This window comes from Oncorhynchus clarkii, chromosome 3 (genome assembly GCF_045791955.1).
Source record: "Oncorhynchus clarkii lewisi isolate Uvic-CL-2024 chromosome 3, UVic_Ocla_1.0, whole genome shotgun sequence".
NCBI lineage: Eukaryota > Metazoa > Chordata > Actinopteri > Salmoniformes > Salmonidae > Oncorhynchus > Oncorhynchus clarkii.
This window is the reverse complement of record NC_092149.1, coordinates 27,239,578-27,252,743: the sequence shown is the minus strand read 5'-3', so window position 1 is coordinate 27,252,743 and position 13,166 is coordinate 27,239,578. Positions and strand designations below refer to the sequence as shown.

General features: G+C 44.0%; 1 protein-coding gene across 3 annotated transcripts in view; it reads left to right on the top strand.

Annotated features, from left to right (window-relative positions):
- LOC139392123 (Bardet-Biedl syndrome 9) overlaps positions 1–13,166 on the top strand; it is a 210,835-nt gene that overhangs the window by 109,926 nt on the left and 87,743 nt on the right. For all 3 annotated transcript variants that reach the window (XM_071139862.1, XM_071139846.1, XM_071139854.1), the window contains one exon: positions 4,710–4,829. In XM_071139862.1, coding sequence (XP_070995963.1) covers positions 4,710–4,829 — 120 coding nt within the window. The remainder of the gene's footprint in view (positions 1–4,709; positions 4,830–13,166) is intronic.

Genomic DNA, 13,166 nt, shown 5'->3' with positions numbered 1-13,166 from the left:
ACCACTACACTACACAACAGTCTAACACATTCAAACCACAACCAAATGATCTTCTGAACCACTACACTACACAACAGTCTAACACATTCAAACCACAACCAAATGATCTTCTGAACCACTACACTACACAACAGTCTAACACATTCAAACCACAACCAAATGATCTTCTGAACCACTACACTACACAACAGTCTAACACATTCAAACCACAACCAAATGATCTTCTGAACCACTACACTACACAACAGTCTAACACATTCAAACCACAACCAAATGATCTTCTGAACCATTACACTACACAACAGTCTAACACATTCAAACCACAACCAAATGATCTTCTGAACCACTACACTACACAACAGTCTAACACATTCAAACCACAACCAAATGATCTTCTGAACCACTACACAACACAACAGTCTAACACATTCAAACCACAACCAAATGATCTTCTGAACCACTACACTACACAACGGTCTAACACATTCAAACCACAACCAAATGATCTTCTGAACCATTACACTACACAACAGTCTAACACATTCAAACCACAACCAAATGATCTTCTGAACCACTACACTACACAACAGTCTAACACATTCAAACCACAACCAAATGATCTTCTGAACCACTACACTACACAACAGTCTAACACATTCAAACCACAACCAAATGATCTTCTGAACCACTACACTACACAACAGTCTAACACATTCAAACCACAACCAAATGATCTTCTGAACCACTACACTACACAACAGTCTAACACATTCAAACCACAACCAAATGATCTTCTGAACCACTACACTACACAACAGTCTAACACATTCAAACCACAACCAAATGATCTTCTGAACCACTACACTACACAACAGTCTAACACATTCAAACCACAACCAAATGATCTTCTGAACCACTACACTACACAACAGTCTAACACATTCAAACCACAACCAAATGATCTTCTGAACCATTACACTACACAACAGTCTAACACATTCAAACCACAACCAAATGATCTTCTGAACCATTACACTACACAACAGTCTAACACATTCAAACCACAACCAAATGATCTTCTGAACCATTACACTACACAACAGTCTAACACTCAAACCACAACCAAATGATCTTCTGAACCACTACACTACACAACAGTCTAACACATTCAAACCACAACCAAATGATCTTCTGAACCATTACACTACACAACAGTCTAACACATTCAAACCACAACCAAATGATCTTCTGAACCATTACACTACACAACAGTCTAACACATTCAAACCACAACCAAATGATCTTCTGAACCATTACACTACACAACAGTCTAACACATTCAAACCACAACCAAATGATCTTCTGAACCATTACACTACACAACAGTCTAACACATTCAAACCACAACCAAATGATCTTCTGAACCATTACACAACACAACAGTCTAACACATTCAAACCACAACCAACGGTGGTTTGGTACATGCTCTAGTTCTTTTGACCACAACCAACGGTGGTTTGGTACATGCTCTAGTTCTTTTGACCACAACCAACGGTGGTTTGGTACATGCTCTAGTTCTTTTGACCACAACCAACGGTGGTTTAGTACATGCTCTAGTTCTTTTGACCACAACCAACGGTGGTTTGGTACATGCTCTAGTTCTTTTGACCACAACCAACGGTGGTTTGGTACATGCTCTAGTTCTTTTGACCACAACCAACGGTGGTTTGGTACATGCTCTAGTTCTTTTGACCACATCCAACGGTGGTTTGGTACATGCTCTAGTTATTTTGACCACAACCAACGGTGGTTTGGTACATGCTCTAGTTCTTTTGACCACAACCAACGGTGGTTTGGTACATGCTCTAGTTCTTTTGACCACAACCAACTGGTTCCGTAGATGTAACCATAAAATAAAACCTACTGAAATTGAACAGCAACAACGGTCCAGTAGGGAATTGAACATAATGTAGACCAAACCACAACCAACCATTTTAGAACAGAGACCAAACCAAACCACGACCAACCGTTTTGAAATGGAGACCAAACCACAACCAACCGTTTTAGAACAGAGACCAAACCAAACCACGACCAACCGTTTTGAAATGGAGACCAAACCACAACCAACCGTTTTAGAACAGAGACCAAACCAAACCACGACCAACCATTTTAGAACAGAGACCAAACCACGACCAACCATTTTAAAACAGAGACCAAACCAAACCGAGACCAACCGTTTTAGAACAGAGACCAAACCACGAGCAACCATTTTAAAACAGAGACCAGACTTCACCACGACCAACCATTTTAGAACAGAGACCAAACCACGACCAACCATTTTAGAACAGAGACCAAACCACGACCAACCGTTTTAAAACAGAGACCAGACTTCACCACGACCAACCGTTTTAGAACAGAGACCAAACCACGACCAACCATTTTAAAACAGAGACCAAACCAAACCACGACCAACCGTTTTAGAACAGAGACCAAACCACGACCAACCATTTTAAAACAGAGACCAGACTTCACCACGACCAACCATTTTGAAATGGAGACCAAACCACAACCAACCGTTTTAGAACAGAGACCAAACCACGAGCAACCATTTTAAAACAGAGACCAGACTAAACCACTACCAACCGTTTTAGAACAGAGACCAAACCAAACCACGACCAACCGTTTTAGAACAGAGACCAAACCAAACCACGACCAACCGTTTTAGAACAGAGACCAAACCAAACCACGACCAACCGTTTTAGAACAGAGACCAAACCACGACCAACCGTTTTAGAACAGAGACCAAACCACGACCAACCGTTTTAGAACAGAGACCAAACCACGACCAACCGTTTTAGAACAGAGACCAAACCACGACCAACCATTTTAGAACAGAGAACAAACCAAACCACAACCAACCATTTTAGAACAGAGACCAAACCACGACCAACCATTTTAAAACAGAGACCAGACTTCACCACGACCAACCGTTTTAGAACAGAGACCAAACCACGACCAACCGTTTTAAAACAGAGACCAGACTTCACCACGACCAACCATTTTAAAACGGTGACCAGACTAAATCACTACCAACCGTTTTAGAACAGAGACCAAACCAAACCACGACCAACCGTTTTAGAACAGAGACCAAACCACGACCAACCATTTTAAAACAGAGACCAGACTTCACCACGATCAACCGTTTTAGAACAGAGACCAAACCACGACCAACCATTTTAAAACAGAGACCAGACTAAACCACTACCAACCGTTTTAGAACAGAGACCAAACCAAACCACGACCAACCGTTTTAGAACAGAGACCAAACCACGACCAACCATTTTTAAACAGAGACCAGACTTCACCACGACCAACCATTTTAGAACAGAGACCAAACCACAACCAACCGTTTTAGAACAGAGACCAAACCACAACCAACCGTTTTAGAACAGAGACCAAACCACGACCAACCATTTTAGAACAGAGACCAAACCAAACCACGACCAACCGTTTTGAAATGGAGACCAAACCACAACCAACCGTTTTAGAACAGAGACCAAACCAAACCACGACCAACCGTTTTGAAATGGAGACCAAACCACAACCAACCGTTTTAGAACAGAGACCAAACCACGACCAACCATTTTAAAACAGAGACCAGACTTCACCACGACCAACCATTTTAGAACAGAGACCAAACTAAACCACAACCAACTGTTCCAGCAGTTCCATCCTATCTATTTGCTAATACAGGTAACGAGTGGAGGACAGAGGCGCCTCTTAAAGAAGAAGTTACAGGTCTGTGAGAGCCAGAAATCTTGCTTGTTTGTAGGTGACCAAATACTTATTTTCCACCATAATTTTCAAATAAATTCATTAAAAATCCTACAATGTGATTTTCTGGATTTTTTTTTTCATTTTGTCTGTCATAGTTGAAGTGTACCTATGATGAAAATTACAGGCCTCTCTCATCTTTTTAAGTGGGAGAACTTGCACAATTGGTGGCTGACTAAATACTTTTTTGCCCCACTGTACCTACACGTACGCTACGGTCACAAGATGCAGGCCTCTTTTTGTCCCTAGAATTTCTCAGGCAACAGCTGGAGGCAGGGTTTTCTCCTATAAAGCTATATTTTTATGGAATGGTCTGTCTATCCATGTGAGAGATAGAGACTTGGTCTCAACCTTTAAGTCTTTACTGAAGACTCATCTCTTCAGTAGGTCCTATGATTGAGTGTAGTCTGGCCCAGGAGTGCGAAGGTGAGCGGCAAGGCACTGGAGTGATGAACCTGGCCCTGTCTCTGCCTGGCCACCGCTCAGAGCCTAGTTCCTCTCTAGGTTACTTCCTAGGTTCCTGCCTTTCTAGGGAGTTTTTCCTAGCCACCATGCTTCTACATCTGCATTGCTTGCTGTTTTGGATTTTTAGACTGGGTGCCTGTATAAGCACTTTGTGACCTCTGCTGATGTAAAAAGGTTTTTATAAATACATTTGATTTGATGTCTCAAGGCTTAATAATCCCCTTAATCTAAGCTGATTTGAAGTCGATTTAGCAGCTGACATCAATAATGGATCAAGTCTTTCACTTGGATTCAGTCTGTCATGGAAAGAGCATCATGTAAATAATGTTTTGTGCACTCATTGTATATCTCATGATAGGATTCAGTCTCTGTGATTGGCTGTTGATCATGCTCTTCTTCCTGTAACTCAGGGGGCTGTGAGCCAATCGCGGAGGCTGTTACGGACCTGGAGGAGCCGCCCCTGCAACAGGAGTCTGCCACCAAGTTCATCAAAAAGAAACAGCCGTCCAAGAAAGTCAAGTCCAAGACAGGTACGTCAAGGGATGGACACACACAAAGTCAGGACACATGGACACATGGAAAGCTCATCCTTAGCTTGTGATTCACCCTCCTTTAGCTCATACTGTATATGACTGGTCTCATGTCTGCTGGGGCTGTTCTTATGCTGTGTTCAGATCGTGCTGATGCTGGTCTCATATTAGGCTCACACTGAGCTCAAGCTCTGTTTGATGTCTCTCTCGCTTTCCTCTCTTCCATCTGGTTCTACTCCTCCCTCCATCCCTCCCTCCCTGATTGGCTGTAATAGCTGGCGAATTTTTCAGATATTTTTTTTCCTGAATTAAAACTGTAGTTAACTGAGGAGGGATAGGGCTTCTTTTTTTTTTTTCAAACTCAGAACGGGATGTTTTTTTCTGTTTGATTTCCAAACATAATTTGTCTTGACCCAGTGTGTGTGTGTGTGTGTGTGTGTGTGTGTCAGATAAACAATCATAGGTCACAGACAGAAGGGAATTCCGCATTAAATTCCCATGTTGAGGAAACAGAGACTTAATTAAATAAATGAATGCAACAGACTGACAGCTCCTTCTGTAGCTGATGGATGTGAGAGGGACAGACTGCTACACACACAGCTCTTTCTCCACTTAGACACTCCTGGTTTGAATTGAGCACAAATCCATGTTTGTCCTTTCTAAGATGAAGTTGGAGGGCTTTGAGGAGCACTAAACATGAGTGGTTAGAAGTGAGCAGATGTTGTGTCGGCAGTCCATGTGCCTTTTTGTGTGGTTAATCCAGCCAGGCGTTGCCGCTAATGAGCTGAGCCCCACTGAGGAGGTGTGGGAGACACAGACGGGCGATGCTTGGGGATCGTTAAGAACACACGCATACACACTACACACTCAGACACACACACTTCCTCTACATAAAGCCCACACACATACTCTGGGCACATGCATTTACATCAATAGGCTCGATCACACCCAGATACAATTGAACAACATACATTTTTTCAGACCTCTAGATCAAATGCCCGCCACGTGCACACAAAAGGAATGCGGTGCAATTACAAATCCATTCCGCAAGCCAATTAAAAGAACCAGACCAAAAACACAGAGGAAAAACAAACAAACAAAATACGTGCATTTCCCCTGTTAACCCTAATGAGAGAATACCTCACAGACCACCACTCAACACACTGAGGTAAGACTCTGAAGTGGTTACACCATGATTCAGAGTTGTATTGGGTAGGCCATGTGATGGCTTTTCATGTATATGACTTAAGCCTTCCGCATGCTTCGGTTCGGGACACGGCTAGGCGAACCGAACGAGTGTGCTTGCATTCTCCTTTAAAAGACCTTCGCTTGAAAAACGAGAAAAAAGCGGCAATAGTACTATTTTGTGTATTTTGAGACCCGTAGCCAGTATACACTTCCTCAAAATAGTCAGAATTATTCTAAAATAACTCAAGAAACCTGCAATTCATTTTGATATTTTTGTCGGAGATCTTAGTCGCACAATTTTACATCTAACTAAGATGTTTGGTGCAGTATTTCCCAAGTGAAAAAATGTGAATGAAAATGATTTGTCTCATTGAATGACAACAAACACTTCATTGAAGAATCCCTACTGATCACCAACATATTGGCGTAGACTTCGGCTTGCCTCGAGAGAAAAAATGTGTGTGCACGAACAGCTGAAAAAATGACTTTTCCGAAGAACAAAACAAACAAAAACGGAACAAAATGTTCTGAACTGTATCGGATGAGAAGCATGCGGACCCCTTTTCAAAAAGAGCAGTGAGATGGATGCTTCCCTTTCTAGACTCATTTAGGGAGAGTGGCCCACTGAAGTGAGTGATGCCTGTTGTGGAGCCACCCATCTGGCCTCTATGGGGAATCAAATCAAACTTTATTTAGTGCATTTAAAATGGCGAAACACTATATTAAAAAAATTAATTACAAAAGGGAAAGCAAACAGGAAGCCGTAAAGAGGATAAATAAAATACCATCAATAAAATCACTTATTAAAGGCCCGGCTAAAAGCTTGCCCTGTGTCAGCTGTTCCATAACTGAGGGGCTTTAATAGGGAACGCTCCGCCCCCCTGCCTTGGTTCTGCATCTAGGTACAAGCAGACAGGCTCCTTGGGAGCGGAGTGCCCTCACTGGGTTGTATGGAACAAGCATGTCTGTCAGATAACAGGGGGCAAGACCATGCAATGCTTTAGAAGTTAAGAGTAAGATTTTAAAATCCGACCGATACTTTACAGGCAACCAGTGTATTGCAGATAAAACTGGAGTTATGTGTTTGTGCCTTCTTGTGTTGGTTAAAATGCGAGCTGCAGTGTTCTTGTACGCTTTTAATAGTAGAGTCTGAGCAGCTGGAATGGAGGGCATTACAATAGTCTAATCTATTAGACTAAGCAAATGCATGGACCAATTTTTCGTCATCTGGTTGAGAGATGAAGTGTCTAATTCTGGAAATGTTCCTGAGATGGAAGGATGTTGTTTTGGATATGCTTTTTATGTGGTTGTCAAAGGTTAGTCCGGGGTCAAAGGTAACACCAAAGTTTTTAACAACCATGTTTGGTGTGATGGGGCAACCATCAATGTTAAGAGTGAGGCCTGATACTTTATTTGTGAGTTTTTTGTGGCCAAGTAGCATGATTTCAGTCTTATCAGAGTTTAAATACAAAAAGTTTGTTTTTCATCCAACATCTGTGACATAAGGCGGGCTGACTGTGATGTATCGTTTGGTTTAACTGATAAATACAACTGAGTGTCATCAGCATAGCAATGAATATGCATGTTGTGCTTACAGATTACATTACCCAGGGCTAGCATGTGTAGTGAAAATAAGTGGTCCAAGCACAGAACCTTGAGGAACGCCAAATCCAACCTTGGAACTTTACGATTATCACCCAGCTGAACAAATTGATGCCGCTCGGAAAGGTATAAATTGTTAGCCAGCTAAGAATCTGTCCTCGTAGACCAACCAAGTTTTCTAACCTCTTAATAAGGATAGCTTGATCAATAGTGCCAAAGGCGCCAGCACTTAAATCTAAGAGAACGAGAATAAAGACATGACCACGGTCAGAGGACAGCAGTAGGTAATTTACTACTTTAAGACACTAAAGTAAAACTGCAAAAAAATGTGGCAAAGAAATACATGCTTTGTCCTGAATACAAAGCGTTAAGTTTGGGGGAAATCCAACACAAAACATCACTGAGTACCACTCTTCATATTTTGAAGCATGGTGGTGGCTGCATCATGTTATGGGTATGCTTGTCATCGCCAAGGACTAGGGAGTTTTATTTTTTATGAAAATAAACAGAATAGAGCTAACCACAGGATTTATTGGATTTTTTTAAACATTTGGATTCATAGTGCTACTAGAATAGTGGATAGCCTACATGATGACTTGGTGACAGCCAAGTGTCTTTGAAAGTGTAATTGTCTTCGTGATGCTACCTGATTAATGTCTTGCTCCCTTCTGAATTATCCTCCATCCTCTTCCTCCTCTTGTTTGAATCCCATCTTCTCCAAACAACCAGATCCCCATCCCATACCATGCTCCAAGGGTGGATGGGCTGCCTGGGGTTTACCACCGGCAATGGATATCTGTCCGTCTGAACGTTCCTGTGGGCTTTATAGCCCACCTGAGGGGCATCGCTCTCTCTCTCTGTCTCTGCCTCCCCTGTCCTCCCACTGTCAAACATCATAACAGAAAACGGAAATAATCCCTAATTAGTTTTGTTTGTAATGGAAATCTTCAGAGGAGGGAACTGTGTGGTTTGGACCTAGAGAGAGAAGGCGCTCTGTCCAGGCATGTCCCTCTTACAACCTAACCACCACCCATTAGGGAGTTTGAGAGAGACGTGGAAAGAGGAGGACATCCAAACCAATTTACATATATGAACTCAGAGAGAATTTCCAGAATGGTGGGGCACACAGGCGAAAGCAGAAGGGGCTATACAGATCAACTTACACCTCTACCTCCCTCCTTCTTCACCGTAGATAAACCACACACACATTCTCCTACCTGTGGCAGACTTAAAGGTAATTACCCCCCTGTTAGGGTGCATGGGAGCCAGGAAGCACCTCTAGTACAGTTGAAAGGCTTCAAAAGGTGTCTTGGATAGAACTGTGTCGCTGCTCGCTCTCCTTCTCTTCTCTAGCGGCCTGGATGAAAGGGAGATGAAAGAGAGAGAGTGTCTCCTCTCTTCTTTCCTCCGAACCCCCCACGGCCCACCTGGGATCACAGGGACACCACCTATACCACACACACACACACACACACACACACACACACACACACACACACACACACAGTTTAGAGACAGAGAGGCATTGGGCCCCGTTCAATCAAAACTGCTAACAGAGTGTATGGTAGCTGAGACACAAATACATGAAAAGAGATGCTGACTGTGTTCCTGGAAGACTGGGTTCATTTCAATGATCAGTCCCGGTCTACAGTGACATGTCACCAACATGCCCTCTCAACTTTCACTGAAGCAGTACTTTATTAAACAGTGGATCACTGAAAGTCTCCCTCCCTCCCTCGTTCCCTCCATCATAGAGAGGAGGAGGAGGGCGGGGTGTTTATAAGGTCAGCTCCTCTGAGGGCACAGCCCAAACTCAATTACTCCCTCCGAGTCAGTCTCCGATCAGCAGCCACACAATACAGCTATTAGCCATTAGCATCATCCCATTCACATGGCCTCTACTGCTGCCTCAGACCTCACCATTCAATTACCTTACTGTCATCTACCAGCTACCGCAAGTACAGGGCCACGAGGTTTGTTCCATTAGCCCCATATTATTATCCTTTTGCTGACATGTTACACTCCTATTACTCAGAAGTGATTGTTATTTGACACGTCTTCTACGACCAGACATTGACTGTTCTCCTCATACTACAGGCCCTGGAACAGTTTTCCTCATCCCCTCACTGTGTCTCCTGTGACCAGATATTGACTGTTCTCCTCATACTACAGGCCCTGGAACAGTTTTCCTCATCCCCTCACTGTGTCTCCTGTGACCAGATATTGACTGTTCTCCTCATACTACAGGCCCTGGAACAGTTTTCCTCACCCCCTCACTGTGTCTCCTGTGACCAGACATTGACTGTTCTCCTCATACTACAGGCCCTGGAACAGTTTTCCTCATCCCCTCACTGTGTCTCCAAGGCTGTGACCAAAGTGTATGACCCATGGCTCACAGCTCGGCATGGGGGGACCAAATGCTTGTGCAGGCAGCTTTCTGGAAGGGAGTGGGGGAGTGGGGGGGTGCGCAGGCAGGCGTATTTGGAAGCGGGAATTTGGGTTTGTTTTATGTTTGTGTTTTTATTAATGGGGGCTGAGTAGGGAATAGAGGCCTTCGACGCCAGACCATCATGTCATACACATATAAACACACATACAAACACACTTTCCCATCTGTGAAGACTCTTAGAGATAAAGTGTGTGTTTTGTCCAAGTGTAAGTGTGTTTATGGTATGTGTGAGCATGTATAAACTCAGGAGCTGCATCGCCTGGGTAGTGGGGGCTCAGAGAGCGAGCCCAGGGGTTGCTGGAAGCATCCACGCTTTGGGATAGAAGAGGATACCAGCTTTCTCATGGTGTCTGACTGTTCCGGTCTCTGTCCGACTGTCTGTCTGCATGTCTGTGTCCACAACCACTAGATAGTGCTACAGATGTTACAATGTCCTCCGTCTGTCAGTATATTCGTCATCAGATGATGTTTGTGATGGTGTACTGTAGATAGTTGTACAGTCTTTACATTGTGTAAGCCTTTAACCATCTGTTTATGAAGTACAGGAGGATGTAACTAGTAGATCGTGTTCTGGGCAGCAGTGAGCTACTGCTACAGTAGATGTGTTAGCAACTCCATATCAATGCCGCCGCTTTCCATTTGTTTAACACAGCTTCGCGCTGTGGTATTTTTGAACTCTTGGCTGGCCCAGGCTCCATTGATTGGAAATAATGTGATGCCTGGTGTTGTAATGTTTCCCTAATGTTTCTGTCCTGCTTTATGTAATGGGTGATGTAATGGGTTATGTTTAGACCCACGCGGCTAATGCTAATGATGGAGTTGACGACGGTGCTCTAGACATGCGGGCAGTCAGGCAGGCCGGCTACCGGATTGGATTGCGTTGATATAGATGGTGAGAGATGTTGTCGGCATGCTGGGCGAATGTCAGGAGATTTTGTGGACGTTGGGAAACAACCGCAAGACTTCTGTGAGACTGCAGTGAAATGTAGAGTTTTTGAGACCGTTGTGCGAATGGTGTGAGACTTTTGAGAAATTACATTGCAAATAGTGCAAAATGTTTCTACTAATGTAGGACTGGGGTGTTTTAGACCATTGAGAGACTGTATTGAGAATGTTGTGTCTTTGTTCAAGATCTGTTGTGAGACCTGTTGTCATGAAAACGTTATCGATGCGCCTCGAACCATACAGGGTGATGTCATCCCACTCGTCTCCCACCCACTAGATCTTCAAATCAAATTTTATTTGTCACATACACATGGTTAGCAGATGTTAATGCGAGTGTAGCGAAATGCTTGTGCTTATAGTTCCGACAGTGCAGTAATATCTAACAAGTAATCTAACAATTTCACAACAATTACCTTATACACAGAAGTGTAAATAAAAAGTGTACATAAAAATATATGGATGAGTGATCGGCAAGATGCAGTAGATGGTATAGAGTACAGTATATACATATGAGATGAGTAATGTGTATAAACAGTATATAAAGTGGCATTGTTTAAAGTGGCTAGTGATACATTTATTACATCCAATTTTTTATTGTTATTGTGGCTAGAGATTTGAGTCAGTATGTTGGCAGCAGCCACTCAATGTTAGTGATGGCTGTTTAACAGTCTGATGGCCTTGAGATAGAAGCTGTTTTTCAGTCTCTCGGTCCCAGCTTTGATGCACCTGTACTGACCTCGCCTTCTGGATGATAGCGGAGAGAACGGGCAGTGGCTCTGGTGGTTGTTGTCCTTGATGATCTTTTTGGCCTTCCTGTGACATCGGGTGGTGTAGGTGTCCTGTAGTTTGTGAGTGTTTTCGGTGACAAGCCAAATTTCTTCAACCTCCTGACGTTGAAGAGGCGCTGCTGCGCCTTCTTCACCACGTTGTCTGTGTGGGTGGACCATTTCAGTTTGTTCGTGATGTGTACGCCGAGGAACTTAAACTTTCCACCTTCTCCACTACTGTCCCGTCGATGTGGATAGGGTGGTGCTCCCTCTGCTGTTTCCTGAAGTCCACGATCATCTCCTTTTGTTTTATTGACATTTGATTATTTTCCTGACACCACAATCCGAGGGCCCTCACCTCCTCCTTGTAGGCCGTCTTGTCGTTGTTGGTAATCAAGCCTACTACTGTAGTTTCGTCTGCAAAATTGATGATTGAGTTGGAGGCATGCATGGCCACACAGTCATGGGTGAACAGGGAGTACAGGACAGGGCTGAGAACACACCCTTGTGGGGCCCCAGTGTTGAGGATCAGCGGGGTGGAGATGTTGTTTCCTACCCTCACCACCTGGGGGCGGCCTGTCAGGAAGTCCAGGACCAAGTTGCACCGGGTGGGGTCGAGACCCAGGGTACTATGGTCTTAAATGCTGAGCTGTAGTCAATGAACAGCATTCTTACATAGGTCCAGATGGGTTAGGGCAGTGTGATTGCGATTGCGTCGTCTGTGGACCTATTGCGGCGGTAAGCAAATTGGAGTGGGTCTAGGGTGTCAGGTAGGGTGGAGGTGATATGGTCCTTGACTAGTCTCTCAAAGCACTTCGTGATGACGGAAGTGAGTGCTACGGGGTGATAGTCATTTAGCTCAGTTGCCTTAGCTTTCTTGGGAACAGGAACAATGGTGGCCCTCTTGAAGCATGTGGGAACAGCAGACTGGGATAGGGATTGATTGAATATGTCTGTAAACACACCAGCCAGCTGGTCTGCGCATGCTCTGAAGACGCTAGGGGTGAAGGCATCTAGGGATGCCGTCTGGGCCGGCATCCTTGCGAGGGTTAACACGTTTAAATGTTTTACTCACGTCGGCTGCAGTGAAGGAGAGCCCGCAGGTTTTGGTAGCGGGCCGTGTTGGTGGCAATGTATTGTCCTCAAAGCGAGCAAAGAAGTTGTCTAGTTTGTCTGGGAGCAAGACATCGTGGTCCGTGACGGGGCTGGTTTTCTTTTTGTAATCCGTGATTGACTGTAGACCCTGCCACATACCTCTTGTGTCTGAGCCGTTGAATTGCGACTCTACTTTGTCTCTATACTGGCGCTTAGCTTGTTTGATTGCCTTGCGGAGGAAATAGCTACACTGTTTGTATTTGGTCATTTTTCCGGTCGCCTTGCCCTGAT